Source organism: Xenopus laevis, chromosome 7L (genome assembly GCF_017654675.1).
Source record: "Xenopus laevis strain J_2021 chromosome 7L, Xenopus_laevis_v10.1, whole genome shotgun sequence".
Classification (NCBI taxonomy): domain Eukaryota; kingdom Metazoa; phylum Chordata; class Amphibia; order Anura; family Pipidae; genus Xenopus; species Xenopus laevis.
This window is the reverse complement of record NC_054383.1, coordinates 10512866-10531924: the sequence shown is the minus strand read 5'-3', so window position 1 is coordinate 10531924 and position 19059 is coordinate 10512866. Positions and strand designations below refer to the sequence as shown.

The 19059-nt window shown below is 39.2% G+C and overlaps 1 protein-coding gene across 2 annotated transcripts in view; it reads right to left on the bottom strand.

The window, feature by feature from the left end:
- Positions 1-19059, bottom strand: part of bicc1.L (BicC family RNA binding protein 1 L homeolog) — a 170991-nt gene that overhangs the window by 30482 nt on the left and 121450 nt on the right. For both annotated transcript variants that reach the window (XM_041568553.1, NM_001095090.1), the window contains 2 exon segments: positions 3876-3955; positions 412-570 (listed from right to left, as the gene is read on the bottom strand). In XM_041568553.1, the coding sequence (XP_041424487.1) occupies positions 412-570; positions 3876-3955 (239 nt within the window).

Here is a 19059-nt window from a genome sequence, read left to right as displayed (position 1 = left end):
GAGAACTATAACTCACTTTCAAGTTGGAGAACTGTAACTCAACAGCAATTTTGCTCTATATAATTGTTGTTGCAAGACAACCAATGCAACCTATTATTGTGATTTTAAGTGACCACCTACCTAAATAATTTTTGAAAAATCTTTTTATGTATTTATATTGTTATATGTTGGGTTCCTGGCCGGCCAGGTTTTAAATGAAAAATATTTTTTAAAGTAAAATAAAATTTGTATACTTTCAGATAATTTGGTCTCCAAATACACCTTTAATTAAATTGATGTACTGGGTTGTTATCCTCAAAAGTACATTGGTGATTTAGGGTGTGTTACAGACAATTAAAGAGACTTAATGGCACACTACCTTAATCAAAAAATAATGATTTAGTTGAGTCTGGTCAAATGATATGGGCATACCTGGTTGCTTTTCTCTGCTTGGTTATTCCTGTTGGAGTCTGGGAAATGGATGTGGCAACCTGTCTCTTCCATCACCTTCTTGATGTTGTTGCCACCTTTCCCAATGACGTGCGAATGCTCCGTGTGTGACACATCCATCTTCAATGTCACCCGGTTACTCTACAGTATTGCAAATAAAAAATACATGAAAAAAATGTCAAGAAATAAATAATTATCAATAAGGGAAAAATGACTTTAATTAGGGATACTGAGCTTTGTTTTACTTAATGATGTCATCAGTTAATGCTTTATGAGGTCACTTCTGTCAATTAAACTGAATTGAAACTTGCATATTATTTATTATAACGATATAACAAATCCACTCGGAATGTCACAACCTGTATAATTTGACCTTTAAGTCCTTGCACTTTATATAAGGTCAAGAAACTCAGGATTTCTAATAAGGGGTATATTATTCTAACATATGGTAGATACATATGTTGCTGATGCTTAACTGACAGTTTAGTAGCATATCATGGCTTCTTTCCCAGAATTGCTTGCAGCTTTTCATATAACTTAGTTCTGGCCATTATGGACTGCCCTTATTTCTAAGCACAAACACATACAGTTTTTCTATCATCCCACACTGACCTACAACTCGAACAATTCTTAATTAAAACCAGAGATTTTTGTGGTTAAAGGAATTCTCACACTATCAGAATGCACAGTTACTGTTATACATCTGTCATCTCCAAAGATCACATTCATTCAAAGGGCCAAATATTTGGGATTCTTCTTCCTGTGTGCAGGGGGTGACTGGGTCAGTCTACATGAGCCTGTGTAGGGGGGTGTCTCACCTTGTCTGAGAATGTACCCTTCCCAGCTAATCTTGTTTGCGTGAAATAACTGGGACAAGTGCATCCTCACACCTTTAAATTGATTGCAACAGTCATCTGGAAATTACATGAACTTGAAAATACTTTTTATGCCCTATGTGAACAGACCTTTATCTAACTTGCTTGTAAACCTCAATGCCGTGGACTGGTTCCATTGCAGGAGCTAGAATTATTTTGAAGACCCACTGGCTTATTTGGTCAACAGGCAAGACAACCCATATGTGGCTTCCCTGTTAATCTTTTTATTTGAGGGGAACAAAAGGTTTGAATAAATGTAATTTTAGAAAATATTTATGTTGTTACACTAAAGTAATTGCTAATACTGTGTTTGGTGAGGTACCTGTCCACTTGCCCAGTAAATCTCCCCAAAAGGGCAGAGACACACAGTCAGATTCAGAGGGGTAAATTTAACAAAGAGTGAAGTTCCGCCACTAGAGTGAAATTCCGCAGCACTCAATTCATTTCTATAAGATTTTGAAAGGCATATTTATCAATGGGTGAAAGTGAAAGTTCACCCTTTGATAAATACGCCACTATAAAGTGGCAGAATTTCACTCTAGTGGCGGAACTTCACTATTAACTTCACTCTTTGATAAATATACCCCAGAGAGATTAAGTCGCCCGGCGACAAATTTCCACTTCCAGGGGGCAACTAATCTCCCCAAACTGCCTTCCCGCTAGCTAGAATGTAAATTGCCGGCGGGATGGCACTCGCAGCGCTTTGTTTTCCGAAGTTGTCTCACAAGGAAACTTCGGGTGACTTCGGAAGACGAATCGCTCTGAGTGCTATCCCCCTGTTGATTCTAGCCAGTGGGAAGGCAGTTTGGGGAGATTAGTCGCCCCGAAGAAGAGGAGATTTGTCGATGGGCGACTAATCTGCCAGAATATGACCGTATGTCTCTGCCCTAAAGGGTTATAGTGGATTATTCCAGGCATCTAAGCTATACTGCCACCAATATGTGGCCTTTGACTAAATGTTGCAGTTTATGTTCCAATTAGAAACTGTGGTTTAAATAAATACTACAGTCATGGTTTAAATTCCAGTGGGCTAATTAGGATTTACTCTGTCTGAAAAATCTGATGACTCTTACTGCCTCTTTGAAATTCTTGCTAGATTGCTTCCAGAGGACCTAAAACAAATTTATTATTAGGGAAATCACTTATTGTCGTTTAAAGTAGCCCAGGGCAATAAAGCATCAGTGCACTTGGCCAGGAAGAGGGCCTACTTGATTTATCTTGAACAAATCATGGACTGCTCAGAAGAATAAGAAAGCAAATGCCACCACTAGGGAAATACATCAATATGAACGGTTCCATAAGTAGGATTTTCTATAGAATAGGCTTGATTTATAAAAGAGTATTCGATAATATGCTACTAGGAGTAGCTTCTCCTAGATGTGTTTTCACTGATTTAGTTACAGTATGAGTGAACTTTTATTATGAAGGCATGAGGCACGTTGAGTCACTTTGAATACAGTTTATGAGCATCTCAATGCAACTTCGTTAATCTGCTTTATTACAACAGCAGTTTGCCAAAGGTCTGCCATATCATTCCACCAAACATCTGACATCATGGGGCAAATTTACTAAAGGGCGAAGTGGCTAACGCTAGCGAAAATTCGCCAGTGTGCCGTCATTTTGCCACTTCGCCGATTTACTAACGGGTGGACCTACTCTAGAGCTACTTTGCACCCTTACAACAGGCGAGGTTGCACTCTGGCGAAGGGACGTAACTACGCCAATTCACTAAATTCCGGATTTTTGTAAACGTTACCTCTTGCTCCAGACTTTACTTCGCCACCTCAGAACAGGCAAAGTGCAATTGAGTAGATAGGACTTGCTTAAAAAAATTTTCTAAGTCCCAAAAAACGCTGGCGTCTTACTTTTTTTAAGGGTGATAGGCTGAAAAAGATCGTAAATTTTTTTGGGTGTACCCTACTTCCCCCCCACATTTCCTAACAGTGGGCACATGTATAGGGCAAAATAATAACTATTTTATTTTATGAAAGTTTCCCAGGCTTGTGTAGTGTAATGTCTTTGCTGCTGCATATATACGGCCATTGTACTTTAACTACACGCCATATGCAAATTTGCGATCGATAGTTTAAGTTCGCGCAGCCCTGGTGAATCTACGCCTGGCGAAGTGCGGCGAAGCCAAAGCTGGCACAACTACGAAAGTAAGTAAATTTGCCCCCATATGTAAAGCCCCTTTCTGTCCTCTTTTTATCGTCACTGTAACATTAAAATGTCTATGAAGGTTTTCATGCATCCAGGTCATGGTATATCTAATAGAAGTAAATCTAGAGCAACTGGAGTTGCTGATTAATCATTGAAGACGTTTCATTACTCCTCTGAAGAAGTTGCTCAGATGAGTAGTAAAATGGTTAATCAGCATGTCCAGTTGCTCTAGATTTACTTCTACTCGATGTACCATTAAAACTTTGCTCTCAGTTACCGATTCTCTAGTGGACCCAAATACATGAAGAACCGTGGCACGTGGGGACAGTTTTAGACCTCCTTAAGACTTATACGAAACCTTGGGAAATTTTTTATCTGAAATAGCAAAAAGACACTCAAAAGCCAACAGACCTTTGTGTCCAGCACTGACATGATCCTTTCCTTCGCTTCTTTCACATTTTCTTTCTTGCCAGAGACTTTAATGTGTGGATCTGCAGAGAGGAAAACAAAGCAAAAGATTTTGGACTGGATTTTGCAAGTAGCATCAAGAACTTTTTGAGTAGCACTATCACAATGTTTTACCTATACTAGAATTAGCCTTGGAGTGCTGCCACAACATACATCATATTTTTCAGATTTTAGAGGCAAACTTCCAATGGGGTTGGAGCACCACAAAGAGAGGCTGTAAATTCCAAAATAACATTTTGCATATTGAAGCAAAGTGTAATTCTAAGCAACTGCAAAACACATTCAATTTTAGTGATTTTCACGTTATTGGGAAATGTAATTGAAAGCAGTCTCTGTCTGTCTTTTGACGTCTATTGCACTGTTGATTCGGACTACATGTAACATTAAAACAGTGTTGCAGTCATCAGTTTTCGCTCAGCCTCCAGACAAGACATTTAGTCTTACAATGCCTTGAATGTCCTGTGATGCAGAGACCTATCAATAAAGATAATGACAGAAGAGCCTGTAAATGAAGAGAAGAACAAAAGTGTGCAGGGCACTTAAGGGAGCCGAAGGCTGCTGCTTTTATGCAATAGTATATGAACTGCATCATCATTAGTGATGGGCGAATTTCTTTGCCAGGCGTGAATCCGCGCGATTCGCGGCTGGCAAATAAATTCACGATACCACAGCAAAAATTCGCCTGTGTCCAAAAAACGGGCACCGGTGTCCAAAAAACGGACGCCGGCGTAAAAAACGAGACGCCGTTTTGCGAATTTCGCTGGAAATTCACAACCGAAAAATTACGGACACCAGCGTCCAAAAAAACGGACGCTGGCACCGTTTTGCAAATTTTTCGCAGTTTCGCTGGAAATTTGCAAATTTTTCGGTGAAGCGAAACGCCCCAAATTCGTCCGTCACTAATCATCATCAGACAAGATCTCACATTAAACCTGATCTCTAGCCTCATTAGGAAACACTTTCTAGAGCAATGATCCCGACCAGGTTTTGGTTTCATTAGAATAGGTGTACTGCCAAACAGAGCCTCCTGTTAGCCGACAGTGCACATAGGGGCTACCAAATGGGCAATCACAGCAGCACCCAGGAACAATTTTCATGCTTGCGTTGTTCCACAACCCTTTTCCATCTGAATGTTGCTCACGGGTAAAAAAGGTTTGGGACCCTGTTCTAATGGAAGCCTTTCAACAATGTTCCTAGGCCTCCAAAAATCCATACCTTTTGTACTTGCTCCCTTCCCGTTTGTCTGCCTTTCCTCATAGATTTTAAGCGCTTCACTACAAGGATATTATTCCAACCGTATATTGACATTTCTAGCACTAATGAACAGAATATCTCGCTTACTCAATTTCCCATGTTTGTGTTTTGCGTAGACTCTGTACACTTGTGGTGCTAAATAAATACATATAACTAAAGGCATCAACATGTGATGACATTATCCCTTTAACATCCCCTGTAGGTGTTTGGCTATTACAGTATTTAATATCACTCATCAGAAGAGACCAGCATGATTCATATGACCACACAAGCAGAGTGTCACAGCCGGCACCCGATACCAGAACAAATGCCTATGCACCCTGGTCTCGGCTCGGCTTCACCAGTAGTGTGACCACCGTTGGGCTTCGGGAGGAGCCCTCAGCTTACTTGGGTGCCACCTGGACTTAACGAGGGGTGCAAGGCGAGATGTTCTGGCTGGCGAAGGGGCACGGCTGTTAGCAGAGTCTTTTGGGCCGAAGGTCACGGTACAAATGGAGCAGGCAAGAGAATCGTCAGACAGGCAAGGTCGAGGCAGGCAGATATCAAGAATCGTCAGGCAGGCTAGGGTCAAACCGGGTTGTCAAAAGCAGGAAGAGTTGTCGTAGGCAGGCAGGGTCAGGATGCAGAATAGTCAGGAACAGGCTGGGTCAAACACGGGTAATCAAACAGACTAGATTCAGAACAGATCAAACGCACAAGGCTCAGGAACCACTAGAAACAAGTTCTATCACGGGCACTGGCTGGGAGTATGAATGGGCCTTAAATACATTCAAATTTCGCGCCAAAACGTGCGCCAATGCGTGCTGGCGTAATCGCGCCTGTACCTTTAAGAGGCGCGCAGGCGCGCGCCCTAGAGATCAAGATGGTGCTGGATCCGGCGCCACAGAACCACGCGGCGGGCTTCCCCACCGCACAGGTAATATTATTACACAAAGTTAAGAGTAATCTCGTACAAAGCTACATTATGTTCCAACGGCCATCCGAATTCATCTATTAATGTTTGTAAAAGAAAAAAAGTACTTAATATCATGGTAGTATCCCTTTTCGGATTTTTTCTTTTCTACCATTCACTATGGGAGAATGCAATCAATTCCCAAAGTTTGCCCAGGTATAGTCATCTATACCAACTGTTGAGATCTATCATATCAGATGACCAGTAGATGCTACTTGCTTACTCGTGATGCATAGAGGTCACAGGTGACGTGAGAAGTGGGGCAGTCTCTTGAACACTCTCCCACCATGTAGGGGTTAAGTTACGTACAGCCCAGGTGTGGAGGGCAAAGGTAACTCCAACCAGAAGCGGTGGACCTTTTTTTTTTGGTTGAGCCAAGGGTTTGGAGCTAGCCTGCTTATCACTACTGCCAACTAGATGCTAAAGGTGATTACACCTGTAGTTTTGCACTTTTAAATGATCCCATCCAAAGTATAAAAAATGGGGGTCTTCTGTCCTCCTGTCTCACGTGGCTCAGTTGTCTACTCCTCAAGATACAGGGCACACAGCCTCATTTGTTTGCCACTTCTAAAGCAATTAAATGCTGAGTGACAGTATAAACACGCCTGCTTATGCAGAAACAGCAGGGCAGGCGGGAATGTAAACCACAAAAGATACTATTTAGAATGTTTTCTCACAAAAGAGGAAGAAAGGAAAGTGTATGAAGAATGAGAAATGAACCGTCGATGTGATTTCCAGTCATGCCTAGAAAAATAAATAGGCGCAACGAATGTAAATCACCCACAGGTGGTCTGCCCTGTTGTTTCAGCTGAAGATTAATACGTGCCGAGTTTTATTGGGAAGTTTCCCGTTTGTAATTGGGGGAGCAGACCGTACGATCCAAGATAGAACTCATTCAGATGGGAACTTTTTGACAAGAGTAACAGATAACAAAAACAACAATATAATTCATCTTCAATATGAAGAGCAAATATTATATGACTATATCCATGCAGTACATATTTAATGTCCCATTTGCAACCTGTATAGAGGGACTTGTCTGGTTAAGACATTTTTTACAAAGCAATATTAGAATTCTTTCTCAAATATAAATCCTTCCAACCATATAAGTCTAGATTTTCCCAGAAGTTAATAAAGAGAATTATCCAGACATTCAGATGGTTTGTATTTATGCAAAATTGAGTTTAATTTCTAAATGATACCACACCCTAAATAAATTGTCTTTTCTGTACCAGAAAAGACTAAAGTCGGATGAAAAGGTAACTCCATCAGGAAATCTGTAAGTTCACTGCCAGGAGACATACTTCATAAAAAATTGGAATTTGGTGGACATAGAGTTACTGATTTATTCAATTCTATAGCAGTTGGTCTCTTTTTGGTGAGGCTAGGCCCTAAATCTTTACGATTCTCTGCCAATGAGTCAATTCATTCATTTTCAACCCTACATATAATGTTAGGAAGTCCGGACATGACAGTTTGGTCAATATTTACAACTCAAATCTTTTTGAATCCCCTATAGAATGACAATGATGGGAAAAAGAAAGATCTATTGATCAGATCCAAAAAAAACAAGGTTATTTTTCTTTTTAATGTTAATTTAGCAAACTTTTTTCTCCAAAATAGTTTGTGACTCCCTTATTTTGATTGCCTGCTCTACTAGCTCTTTTGATTGGCTCCCTAAGCTGAAGGGCTCAGGGCTGTGCACCTAAGTCCTCCTTTAATTATGGTGAGTTAATAATATCTCCTTTTGGATCAAATGCTTTATTGTCTATTAAAATTTGGGGTGAATGTCTATTTGCTCTCCAGGATACACCTTAAAACTGAGCTTGAAGGTCAGTTAAGGTGAGATGTGTGGTGTAGACGGATTTGCTGTTATAGATCTTCTTGAAACTACTGCTAATTAACAAATGTTTCCCTATATCTTTAACCTTGACATGTGCGAAGGGGGAGAATGACCAAAGGTTGGACCTCCAAGGGAGACTTGACAAATTTGACAACCAGAGGTCAAGTGGTGTATGAAGACCAACAATGGAGACTCACGGATGGACACTTACCATAAACAATGTTAAAACATTAACAGGGGCATATATCTACATCCTTTGAGAGCTAAAAACCATTATATTAATAAACCTTTTTTTTCTCCATTCAGTTGGCCCATGACATAAAGAACTTTAATTGCTTTGTACAGTTATACACTTTAGCTTGTATAAATAATTGTGTAGGTCCATTATGTCATTTGCCAAAAAAAAATGATTAACAAGCTTCAAACCATAAAAGAAAAAAAATGCTGAAATAATCAACTATACCAAGGTGGGACACAGTAGGACTTGTTTATATTCCGAGAAAGAAAAAAAATTGGTTTTAAATTCCGACTCCCGATATACAGATCTAAACTATAACATTTCCTTAAAAATCCTAATAGGCCTGGATGGAGACTTCTTTCGAATTCTGCTAATGAAAAACAGAAGCAAAACTTGCAAATGGCAAAGGCTTTAAATATAAATTATTCATAAAGACTTGGAAGGCAGGTTTAAGAAACCCTCATCGTGCAACAAACGGGTGGAAGGAATCGAGAGCAGTAACTTTCAGGAACTTGAAATCAAGGACAATTTATTTTGTCATGAGTTCGATGTAAATTTATATGAACACTATCGCCAAGGAAAACTTACAGGGGAATGAATAAAGACAAAAGGGATGTTTCTTAAGTAGGAAAAAAGTTTCAAAAACCATGCACAGCAAATCATTTAGGAGAAATATACAGAGACTTACAGGCTTTAGTTTGTTATTTTTGTAAGGCAATTTATGAAGCCTACTCAGCAAGGTCCTAAATCATTATAGAAAATAATACAGAGAACATGCACTTGTTTCTGAGAACTGGAGATAAAAATCAGACTTACGAGAACAGATTTGTACATATAAGGTGGAGCAAGACCTAATTTGGCATGGTGGAAAAATAAAGAGAAAATTTTTACAATTAATTTAAGGTTTATCATTCATTTATTTTTTAGATATGACAATTGACCGGTATGGCTCTTTGTTCTGGGCAAAGCAATAATGCACCCGCACCAGTGAGGGATATTTTATAAGTGTGTCACGGCCGGCACCCAATACCAGAACAAGTGCCAAGCACCCTGGTCTCGGCTCGGCTTCACCAGTAGTGTGACCACCGGGAGGAGCCCTCAGCTTACTTGGGTGCCACCTGGACTTAACGAGGGGTACAAGACGAGATGTTCTGGCTGGCTAAGGGGCACGGCTGGAAGCAGAGTCTTTTGGGCCGAAGCAGTACAAGAGGATTAGGCAAGCGGATGGTCAGACAGGCTGGGTCGAGGCAGGCGGATATCAGAATCGTCAGGCAGGCAAGGGTCAAAACCGGGTAGTCAATCAAGGGGTTTAAGCAAGAGAGTTGTCGTAGGCAGGCAAGGGTCAGGATACAGATTGGAGAGTAGTCAGGAACAGGCAGGGTCAAACAGGGTTAATCAGATCAGAATTTTCAAGACAGACGTACAAGGCTCAGGAAAACCACTAGAACAAGTTCTATCACTGGCAATAACCAACAGACAGACTGGGCTTTAAATAATATTTGAATTTCGCGCCTTTGCACGCTGACGTCATACGTCAGCGCCTTTAAATAACCAGGAGGCGCGCCGCGCGCCCTAGAGAGGAGCCGGCGCCAGCGAAAACACGGCGCGGCTAGAGGGAAGAGCGGTGCGGCAGACGACCCCACCGCACAGGTATTCTTACAAAGTGATTGTTGATAAAGCTAAGCAAGATGTCCATATCCAACAATTTTGTCACATAAAGGCAGCGTTTACGGAAGTAAAAATAAAGTAGGGGTACACTGAATGCATCATTTTTGGATTTTACAAAATAACAGATGCTTCTCAAAAGATTTGTACAAAAAACGAACACATAGCAAGATCGAACTTTGGGTATTCAACTTTCTAAAATGGTCAACATAAAAAAAGTCACATTCTGTCATCCAGAGCTGTAAAGTAACATATTTGGAATGAGTGTAGCTGGAATCCCCCATTTGGTACACCCCTAATGTATACATGACTGAAAAGGACACATTAACAGTTTCAATAACATTTGGGTCTATACTTCACCTCAAATATTTTACCAATTTCTAAAAAGTCTAAAAGTTTAAATTTTTTTTCAATCTTAGGGGGTTGTTTACTAAAATCCAAATGTATCTCATTATTTAAATAAAAAAACCACGACCAAACTCCCATACCCCATTTTACCTTATTTATTATTTAAAAAGCTTTATTTAATAGGTTTGAGTAACAACCTGATAAAATCCCAAATAGTACGATTTTTCCCCCTTAAATTGCTCAATTTACTTTGGCTCTTTCACAAAAAGAACAAACTGTTCAGATTTTTGCCCGAAAAGTTTGGATTTTTAGGCCAATTCCAGCGCAGACCACAGAAACTTAGTACATATATATGGACCTCTGCATTGACTTATACACAACCTCTGCAGGTCTGAGATGGTGGATTTTCGGATTCAGGCTTTTTTTTTTTGCAGCATCGGGCTTAAAATAAATAAAATAAAACCTGAAAAATTAAAATTTTGCCCCAAAAAGCCCAACCAGATAAACTGAGTTTAGTAAATAACCCCCTCACTGTGTGCGGGGGTTTTTTTTCTTTTTTTTTTTACTGTCTTTGCATTATTTCTGAAGATTTTTTTTTTCAAAATTTTCATTCATTAAAACCTATGACCAAAGTCCCCCACCAAAAAAATCATAAAAATCCCAAAAGCTTATTTCACAAAGGGTAAAATTTCATTCAAACGACTGTCTATGGGAAAGTCGTGCTCAGAGGAAAAACAGTTTGAGCATTTTTCTACAGGAAATTGCCACCAGCAAATTAAAATGCTAAGGAGAATTGAAAAGGGGAACCAAACTATTTTTCACCTTGGTAAAATGTTGGTCTTTTTCATTCTATATGGTCTTTTTTTTAAAGCATGAGGTTGTGGTTAGGGTGTGGGTACATCACTCACAGTTGCTCTGCTTTCCTTAACGTTGAGGCACTCTCCATTATCCTCTCTACTGGAATTTGGATGTTGGTAAATTCACCAGATGATAGTCTCTGATTATAATTTCGGTATGTGTTTCATTTAATAAGGAAGATTTCTTCATGCACAAATGCTAACTAAGAGGCAGATTCAATTTAGCTAATGTCATTTTCACTCCGCTTTATTTAGTGCATCTCATTCCAACCTTCTGCTTGTTAAAGGACATTTTTGAAAGAAAACTATTTGGAAAATTAACAAATGACAAAGGAATTTTGAAAATGCCAACTGCAGATCAAGAATTATCCTGTTACATATTAAACTACCAAAATAACCTATGGCATTATAGAGATTGTCTTGAGCAGCGACAAAGAAGCCTTTGCTTGGATCTTTCCACTTTGACGTTTTACGTTTTGAAGTTGACCCCTGGCATGTAATGGTTTTATCAGGAGCAGGAACTATGATGAGTCTTCATAATAAACTCGGACGATATATGGTATAAACCTCTATAGTTTGGAAACAAATATAAAAAAAAAAAAAAGGTTTAGATATGCCTTCATTTTTACAGATCCATTTTTTTTAACCTTTCCTTTTAAACATCATAATCCCTTAAAAAAAACAGTCTCATAACAGTTTGATGGAATAACTAAACAGAATGAACATTTCAGCAACAGCCTCGCTACAAATCTCAGTGGAGGTTAAGCTGAGCTTAAAGTTCCTTCTAAATGATGTTGTGACCGACACACACCAGCTCAGGACAGACAGATATGGCAGCACAATCGGCTGAGAAAAACTCATCAGTTTACACAGAAAAGTCCCAGACATTGAAATAGGAGGTGTTTTACAAATGAGCCCAAGATGCACTTAGAAAGCAAGTTTGTGTTGTATCTTCTAACCCCAATAAGCTGGAGCACAGGAAACCACCTTTCTCCAGTTTGTAAAATAGGGAAGGAGGTACCAAAGAATGAGGTCCTTCCTGATACAAAGCACATGGCAGTCCGGCAAACTGCTTCCCATTGAGCCACAGTTTTATCTAGACTATCTAGAGAAGAAAATAGGTGGTGGCCTTCAAATCTTCCTCTGAACTGAATTTCAAGCTGGAGTTCCAGGAGCAACTAGGAGAACAGATAAACATTCTCAATGAATCTTACTATAAATTGCCATCAGACTGGGTCGCTCCACCTATAGCCAAATCCTCATAATATGGGAGCCATTGGTTTGCTGCTGTTTGATATAGTGATGTGTTTCTCCCACTCTCATCCCTACCAGAAACAAGGGTCACTTGATACATATGCTTGACTATAAAGAGTCTTGCTCGGTCAATCCCAACAATGCTACATACACAAATGTGTGAAGCCACCTAAGTAAAAAGCACCCAAAAGACCATGATAACTGTAGATAGTGTCTTCTAAAGGTACAATCCTAAGAAAACCACACAGAATATTTTTCATGAGCTTAATTACCTTGAGTGCCACCGTTGGACTTATTTGTACTAAATTATACATGGGGTGTTAACGAGAAACCTGCAAACTAACCTGAAACATATGGCACAGCTACTTATTTGCCAACACCTACCTCTTGGACTACATGTATGGGACCTGTCAGGATTTGGGTGTTTCCAGGAGTCTTTCTGTAATTTGGATCTTCATATTTTAAGTATGAAGTACATGACAAAAACCCCTATAGGCTGATTTTGCTTTCAAAAAGGATTAATGATATCTTAGTTGGGATCAAGTACAAGCTACTGTTTTATTATTACAGAGAAAAAGCAAATATATTTTAACATTTTGAATAATTTGAATACAATGTCATCTATGGAAGATGGCATTCCTGTAATTCAGAGTTTTGTGGATAATAAGTCCCATATCTGTACTATAAAAAAAACAACTATGAGCAATGTAGAATGTGACATAAAACACAAGAATTAAATGTAATCAATGTAGTAACAAGCAGGTAAGACTATAAAGATTAATATCACTAACTTAATGCTTGTTCATTCCAAAGTGGAATTAAGTGGGCATTAATCAAAAAGGTACAAAACTAATACATTTTGTTGTTTTACTACTTTGTCAAGTGAAAAGGCTCACATAGTAAAAGCTGGAATGTTGATCTGTGCTGAGCAGTATCCTCCAGGCTTATGTCCTCTGGGTAATTAAGACTGATTGCTTTTCAGCATTATAAAATTAATATTCTATATTCCATATTCCAATTGGAATTTTTGGCCCAGATTTCCTGGAAACAAAAACACTATTTGTCATAGCATTTGCTAGGTTCACTAGCGCTAGAATAATCACACCTATATTTCAGAATATAATGCAATGTTCTCTAATACAAGTTCTATGGAATGTGTAGCATCTACTGGAGATGTTAAGAATAGTCCTGGCAAGTTCATAACTCAAAAAGGCAAAATAAATTGCCGGCTTAATTCTAGACTTGAACACATATGCATTCCACTACCAATGGATATTCTAATAAATATCATCTAAATAAATGGACCCCAAAATGCAGATTGTGAGTAACCAGGATATACAGTAAGAAACTGGTGAGCAGCAAACAGCTAGATCACTATACCAGGTGTTATTTAAACTTTCAGTAGATAAATTACAAAACTGTTGGTTCTGCAAAAACGGTCGGTTTGTCGGTTCTGCAAAAACGGTCGGTTTGTCGGTTCTGCAAAAACGGTCGGTTCTGCAAAAACGGTCGGTTTGTCGGTTCTGCAAAAACGGTCGGTTTGTCGGTTCTGCAAAAACGGTCGGTTTGTCGGTTCTGCAAAAACGGTCGGTTTGTCGGTTCTGCAAAAACGGTCGGTTTGTCGGTTCTGCAAAACGGTCGGTTTGTCGGTTCTGCAAAACGGTCGGTTTGTCGGTTCTGCAAAACGGTCGGTTTGTCGGTTCTGCAAAACGGTCGGTTTGTCGGTTCTGCAAAACAATCGGTTTGTCGGTTCTGCAAAACAATCGGTTCTGCAAAACTGTCAGTAGATAAAACAATCGGTTTGTCGGTTCTGCAAAACAATCGGTTCTGCAAAACTGTCTGTTCTGCAAAACTGTCTGTTCTGCAAAACTGTCTGTTCTGCAAAACTGTCTGTTCTGCAAAACTGTCTGTTCTGCAAAACTGTCTGTTCTGCAAAACTGTCTGTTCTGCAAAACTGTCTGTTCTGCAAAACTGTCTGTTCTGCAAAACTGTCTGTTCTGCAAAACTGTCTGTTCTGCAAAACTGTCTGTTCTGCAAAACTGTCTGTTCTGCAAAACTGTCTGTTCTGCAAAACTGTCTGTTCTGCAAAACTGTCTGTTCTGCAAAACTGTCTGTTCTGCAAAACTGTCTGTTCTGCAAAACTGTCTGTTCTGCAAAACTGTCTGTTCTGCAAAACTGTCGGCAATTGCACAAATAAGATTTGCCCTTTGTTAGTTTGTTGTCACTTCCCATTTAGAGTGTAAGCCTTTAAGGTCAGAAGCCTCATATCCCACATGTTTTAGTGAATGCACAAATGAACATTATTCAACATTTTTTTTATCTGTTCTTTGTTGAGTATACATAATTAAACTTAAACCTGCAGGGTTTTTTGTTCCACAAACCACTAATTAGATTTGCAGTGTTTATTAATGCAATCACGGGTAAAGCCATTTTCCCAGGAAACAAGAGAAAATCTTCTTGGAAGTTAAAGGAATTACCAAAATGAACATTTATCCCAAGATTGAAGGGATTTTGTCTAAGAAAATAAGGTCTTGGATTTTCATATTTAGTCTATGTTAAATTAAGTTCGACGTGGCATGATACATTCCAAAACAGGAAGCACAAGAACTCCACTGAACAGAGTCCTGGTATGCAGTTAAACCTCTCTCAATAAACAGGTAAGTTGTTTGAACTGTTTGACTTAAAGGCCACTTCCATGTTTATGTCACATGACTGGTGCACCCAAAATGGCATTGTTTTCCTTACTCCTAATAAATGATTCAGCATTAACAAGCAGAGCACCTTAGCGTCCATCTGGGCTGCCGGCCAGATTAGAGATAACACAGTATATTTTATTCTGCATATTTATATCCTCTTATCTAGTGCTCCCCTCCCTGACTTACCGAAAAACAGAGAACACGCGTCACTGTTGGGCGAGCGCCAGAACTGTTCTATGATCCCGACTTATTTAAGATTCAACTTGACTATTTCTTCTCAGCAGCAACACTATTTTTTAAATTGCAACGAATACTTAATAAATATCCTCAAGAACTTGTTGCGATGTTCCATCACTGATAGGGATTTTAATCTCATGACTGTTGATTGCCAAAAACCTTAATTGCATAAACTTGATAAGAGTTTGTCTTTTTATAAGAAGTTTGTGCTCTCTCCTTTCCAATCCATAATTGCAGTTGCCAGTCTCACAAGTTGGCCACCCACGAATGAAATACAGCCAAAGAACACAGTCTCACAAGTGGTGCCTGAAAACCTCAAAAATAGACCATAAATATTGCTGTAAAACATCCTAGACCGAATGTCTATAGTAAGACATGGTGTTTTTTGAAGCCACATCATTTGTCAAAGGTTCTAGCAAGGGTTATATATGGGAAATGCCACCAGTGCCTTTCCCTGAGAATCGTCACGGCCATGTGGACCTTACCTAATTATATCATGCAGATACACAAAGATACTTCAATTGCATTAAAGTAAAAATATATATTTATTGGTTAATTTAAGACTTTTAGGTCCAACATTTGGTAAGGTTCCTCCTTGGCTCCTTACAGGGCTAAAGAGATATGAAAACTTTGTAGTATCGATCACTCCACCATAGTTCCAAGACTATCTAGGACACCAAATATGGGTTCACCCAAAAGTTCACCTTCAACGTAATTTTATTTGGTCTTCGGGAAGAACCTATGGGGGAAAATAAACGTATTACCCAAATATCACTTTAATTGTATTTCAGAGTAGTACTCCTATCCTCTGCTCCATCAAGCCACAACTTGGTCATCATGTTTGGGATAATATTCCCTTTATTAATAGTCAACCTGCTCTGGATTTTCTCTAGCCGATTTGCGTTCCTTTACCAACATGTTTCAGGACACACCATTCTTCTGTGTTGCTATGTCCTACATAAATAAAAAGAATTTATGGATTTCTTATGTTACACTGTGAAACATCCAAATCACACAACCGCCATCCCAAGGAGATTTCCGTGGTGGTTTCTTTATTTTGTGTTTCTTTTCAGTAACCCTTCCATTTGTTGTGGAATGGATATGAAAGAAAAACTCATCTGGTGGCATGTCTGCGTCAACTTCAAATCCATCAATGTGTGTAGTCAGCCTACTTGCTACTTTGCCTCAAGGACCCTTTTAATGCTAAAATATTTGTGTGTTTATTTGGCACCATACAAATATGCTTTTGTCGCCTCAAAACATTCTGTCCTAAAGGCTCACAGCACAAAAACTCACGTCAAATCCCAGAGATATCACATTGCCGTTTCCCAACACAACGACATGGTTTAACCACAGCTAGACTGTTTAGAAAAGCAAACTTGCAGTGTGCTGACCACAAGCATTTAAACCACCCACGCAGCTCTCTTTATAATCATGTACGGAAATTAAAAGGCTAGTTATGGAAAAGGGGTGACAAACCGGTCACTACTGTTTTGGCCAGTCTCAGCCCTATGAATATAACATAGTAGTCCATTTCATATACACTACCACAGTTCGTCGTAGCTTGGACTTAGGGAAAGACCCTATTGGTCGCTCCAGTACACACATTCTAAAATTCTGTTCTAAACAGGAATTCCTACAGCAGAAGGGAAGAATATTTGTCAAGTTCAGATCTAGGCTGCGACCCTGGAGGCCAGAAAATCAAAATAAAGGCAGGAAAATAAACTGATGTTACAACATGCCTTATTGAACTGTTCTCTCTCCCTTTAGCTGTTAACGCAACTGTCAAGGGCCAACACAATTCAGTGCACTCATTCCATTTCCCTCATCGTTTGCAGCTAAATGTGTAAACTTTGTCACTTGTATAAAAAGAACATATCTGGCCTTTGTGCTCCAAGTGTTTTTGTTGTTCACACATATATGTAAAAAAGGGAGAGAAAGAGTGACCCACAACACTCTCCTCGGGTCCTAACTGTGAGCTCCTGTTTAGTTAGAACACAAAGAGTGGAAATCCACTGAAGTGGCACCTTGTCTAGAAAAATGGCATCTTTTAATTAACACAAGAGTACTTGAGGTCACCCATTAGAAATCCCACCTTTCTGCCCAGTTCCTAACACGATAGACAATGCTCCTAAGGTGTTCAACAGACGTGTCTCTGCACAAACTCAACTGTGGAAATTTAATAAGCTACAGGTTCTTCATAAAGTGCATGACTTATACATTTACCCGATTCATCTCATATAATATTCTGTAGAACAGAGTCAGGGGTTGTTAGGTGAACCTCTTAAATACAAGTATGGGATCCGTTATAGAGAAACTCATTATCCAGAAAGTTCCAAATTATGGAAAGCCCGTCTCCCATAGACAAATCAACTGGACTTGCTGTGTTGATTTGACTTACGTCTACAGATATACCATGACCTGGATGAATGAGAACTTTCATAAACATATGTCTCCCATAAACAGTATTTTATCCAAATAATCCAACATTTTAAAATTGATAACCTTTTTTTCTGTAGTAATAAAACAGTACATTGTACTTGATCCAAACTAAAATATAATCAATCCTTATTGGAAGCAAAACCAGCCTATTGGGTTTATTTAATGTTTACATGATTTTCTAGTAGACTTAAGGCAGTGATCCCCAACCAGCTTTGATTGGAACATGTTGCTCTCCAACTGTTTGGATGTTGCTCCAATTGGCCTCAAAACAGTACTTATTTTTGAATTACTGATTTGGAGGCAAGTTTTTGTTGCATAAAAACACATTCTTCCAAACAGAGCCTCTCAGAGCCTGTAGATTGACAGACCACATTGGGGCTACCAAATGGCCAATCACAGCACTTATTTGGCACCCCAAGAACATTTTTTATGCTAGTGTTGCTCCCTAACTCTTAACAACTGATTATTTCACATGGGTTCAACCCTGACTTATGGTATAAAGTTCATTATCCGTAAAAAACAAAGTGTTTTAGGTAACTAAACCCATACTTGTATATCAAAATTCAACAAACAAAAACACTAAATTCAATGCCTGACAATTGACTTTGAAAGGAATCTTCTTCATCTGCGGAGATGGAAGATTCAGACAATATAAAGGGGGCATTAGTAATTCTGCTTTCTGGTGTGACTTTAGCCTACCTCCATCAGAGGAAGAGCTTAATTCTGCTTCAGGATTCCATTCAGGACCAGTTTAATATTTGACGAGCCCCGGAATTGTTTTTTGTAGGCAGCAGAATGTGAAACATACAGTTAGTTGTGTGATGACTTCAACAGAAATATTCATGCAACCTCAAACTAAAGATTTAGGGCAGAATTATGGTGCTTTATGTTTTGGATTTCTGTCCCAGCCCAAGGCAACCCCAGCCCTTTAGCACTAAAGATCTGTGTTTCCAAAGATATCCCAGCATCTTCAAAGATCCTCCTGTAGAACTGGTTAAAGAACTAGGACATGCCTTGGAGTTAAGTTCATTTGCATCACGCATAGTCTCCTGAGTTGGTCATTGTTAAATAACAGTTTGGGGCCCATAAATAGGTCATCATGATCCACTTTAACACAGTTAAAGTTTGAAAATAAATGTGGTTTCCCCCAGAATACTTTGTTCATGTCCTGCATCATTGCAGTTGCAGAAAACCAATCCTCGGATGTAAAAACTTAGAATGTGGGTGCACCACTACCACATTAAAAAAAAAAATCATGGTGTCCACAGTTTGTTTTAACAGGGGCCCCAATGAGTGATGACAGCAATCCCGATGTATTTTGGTGGGTATACACAAGAGGCT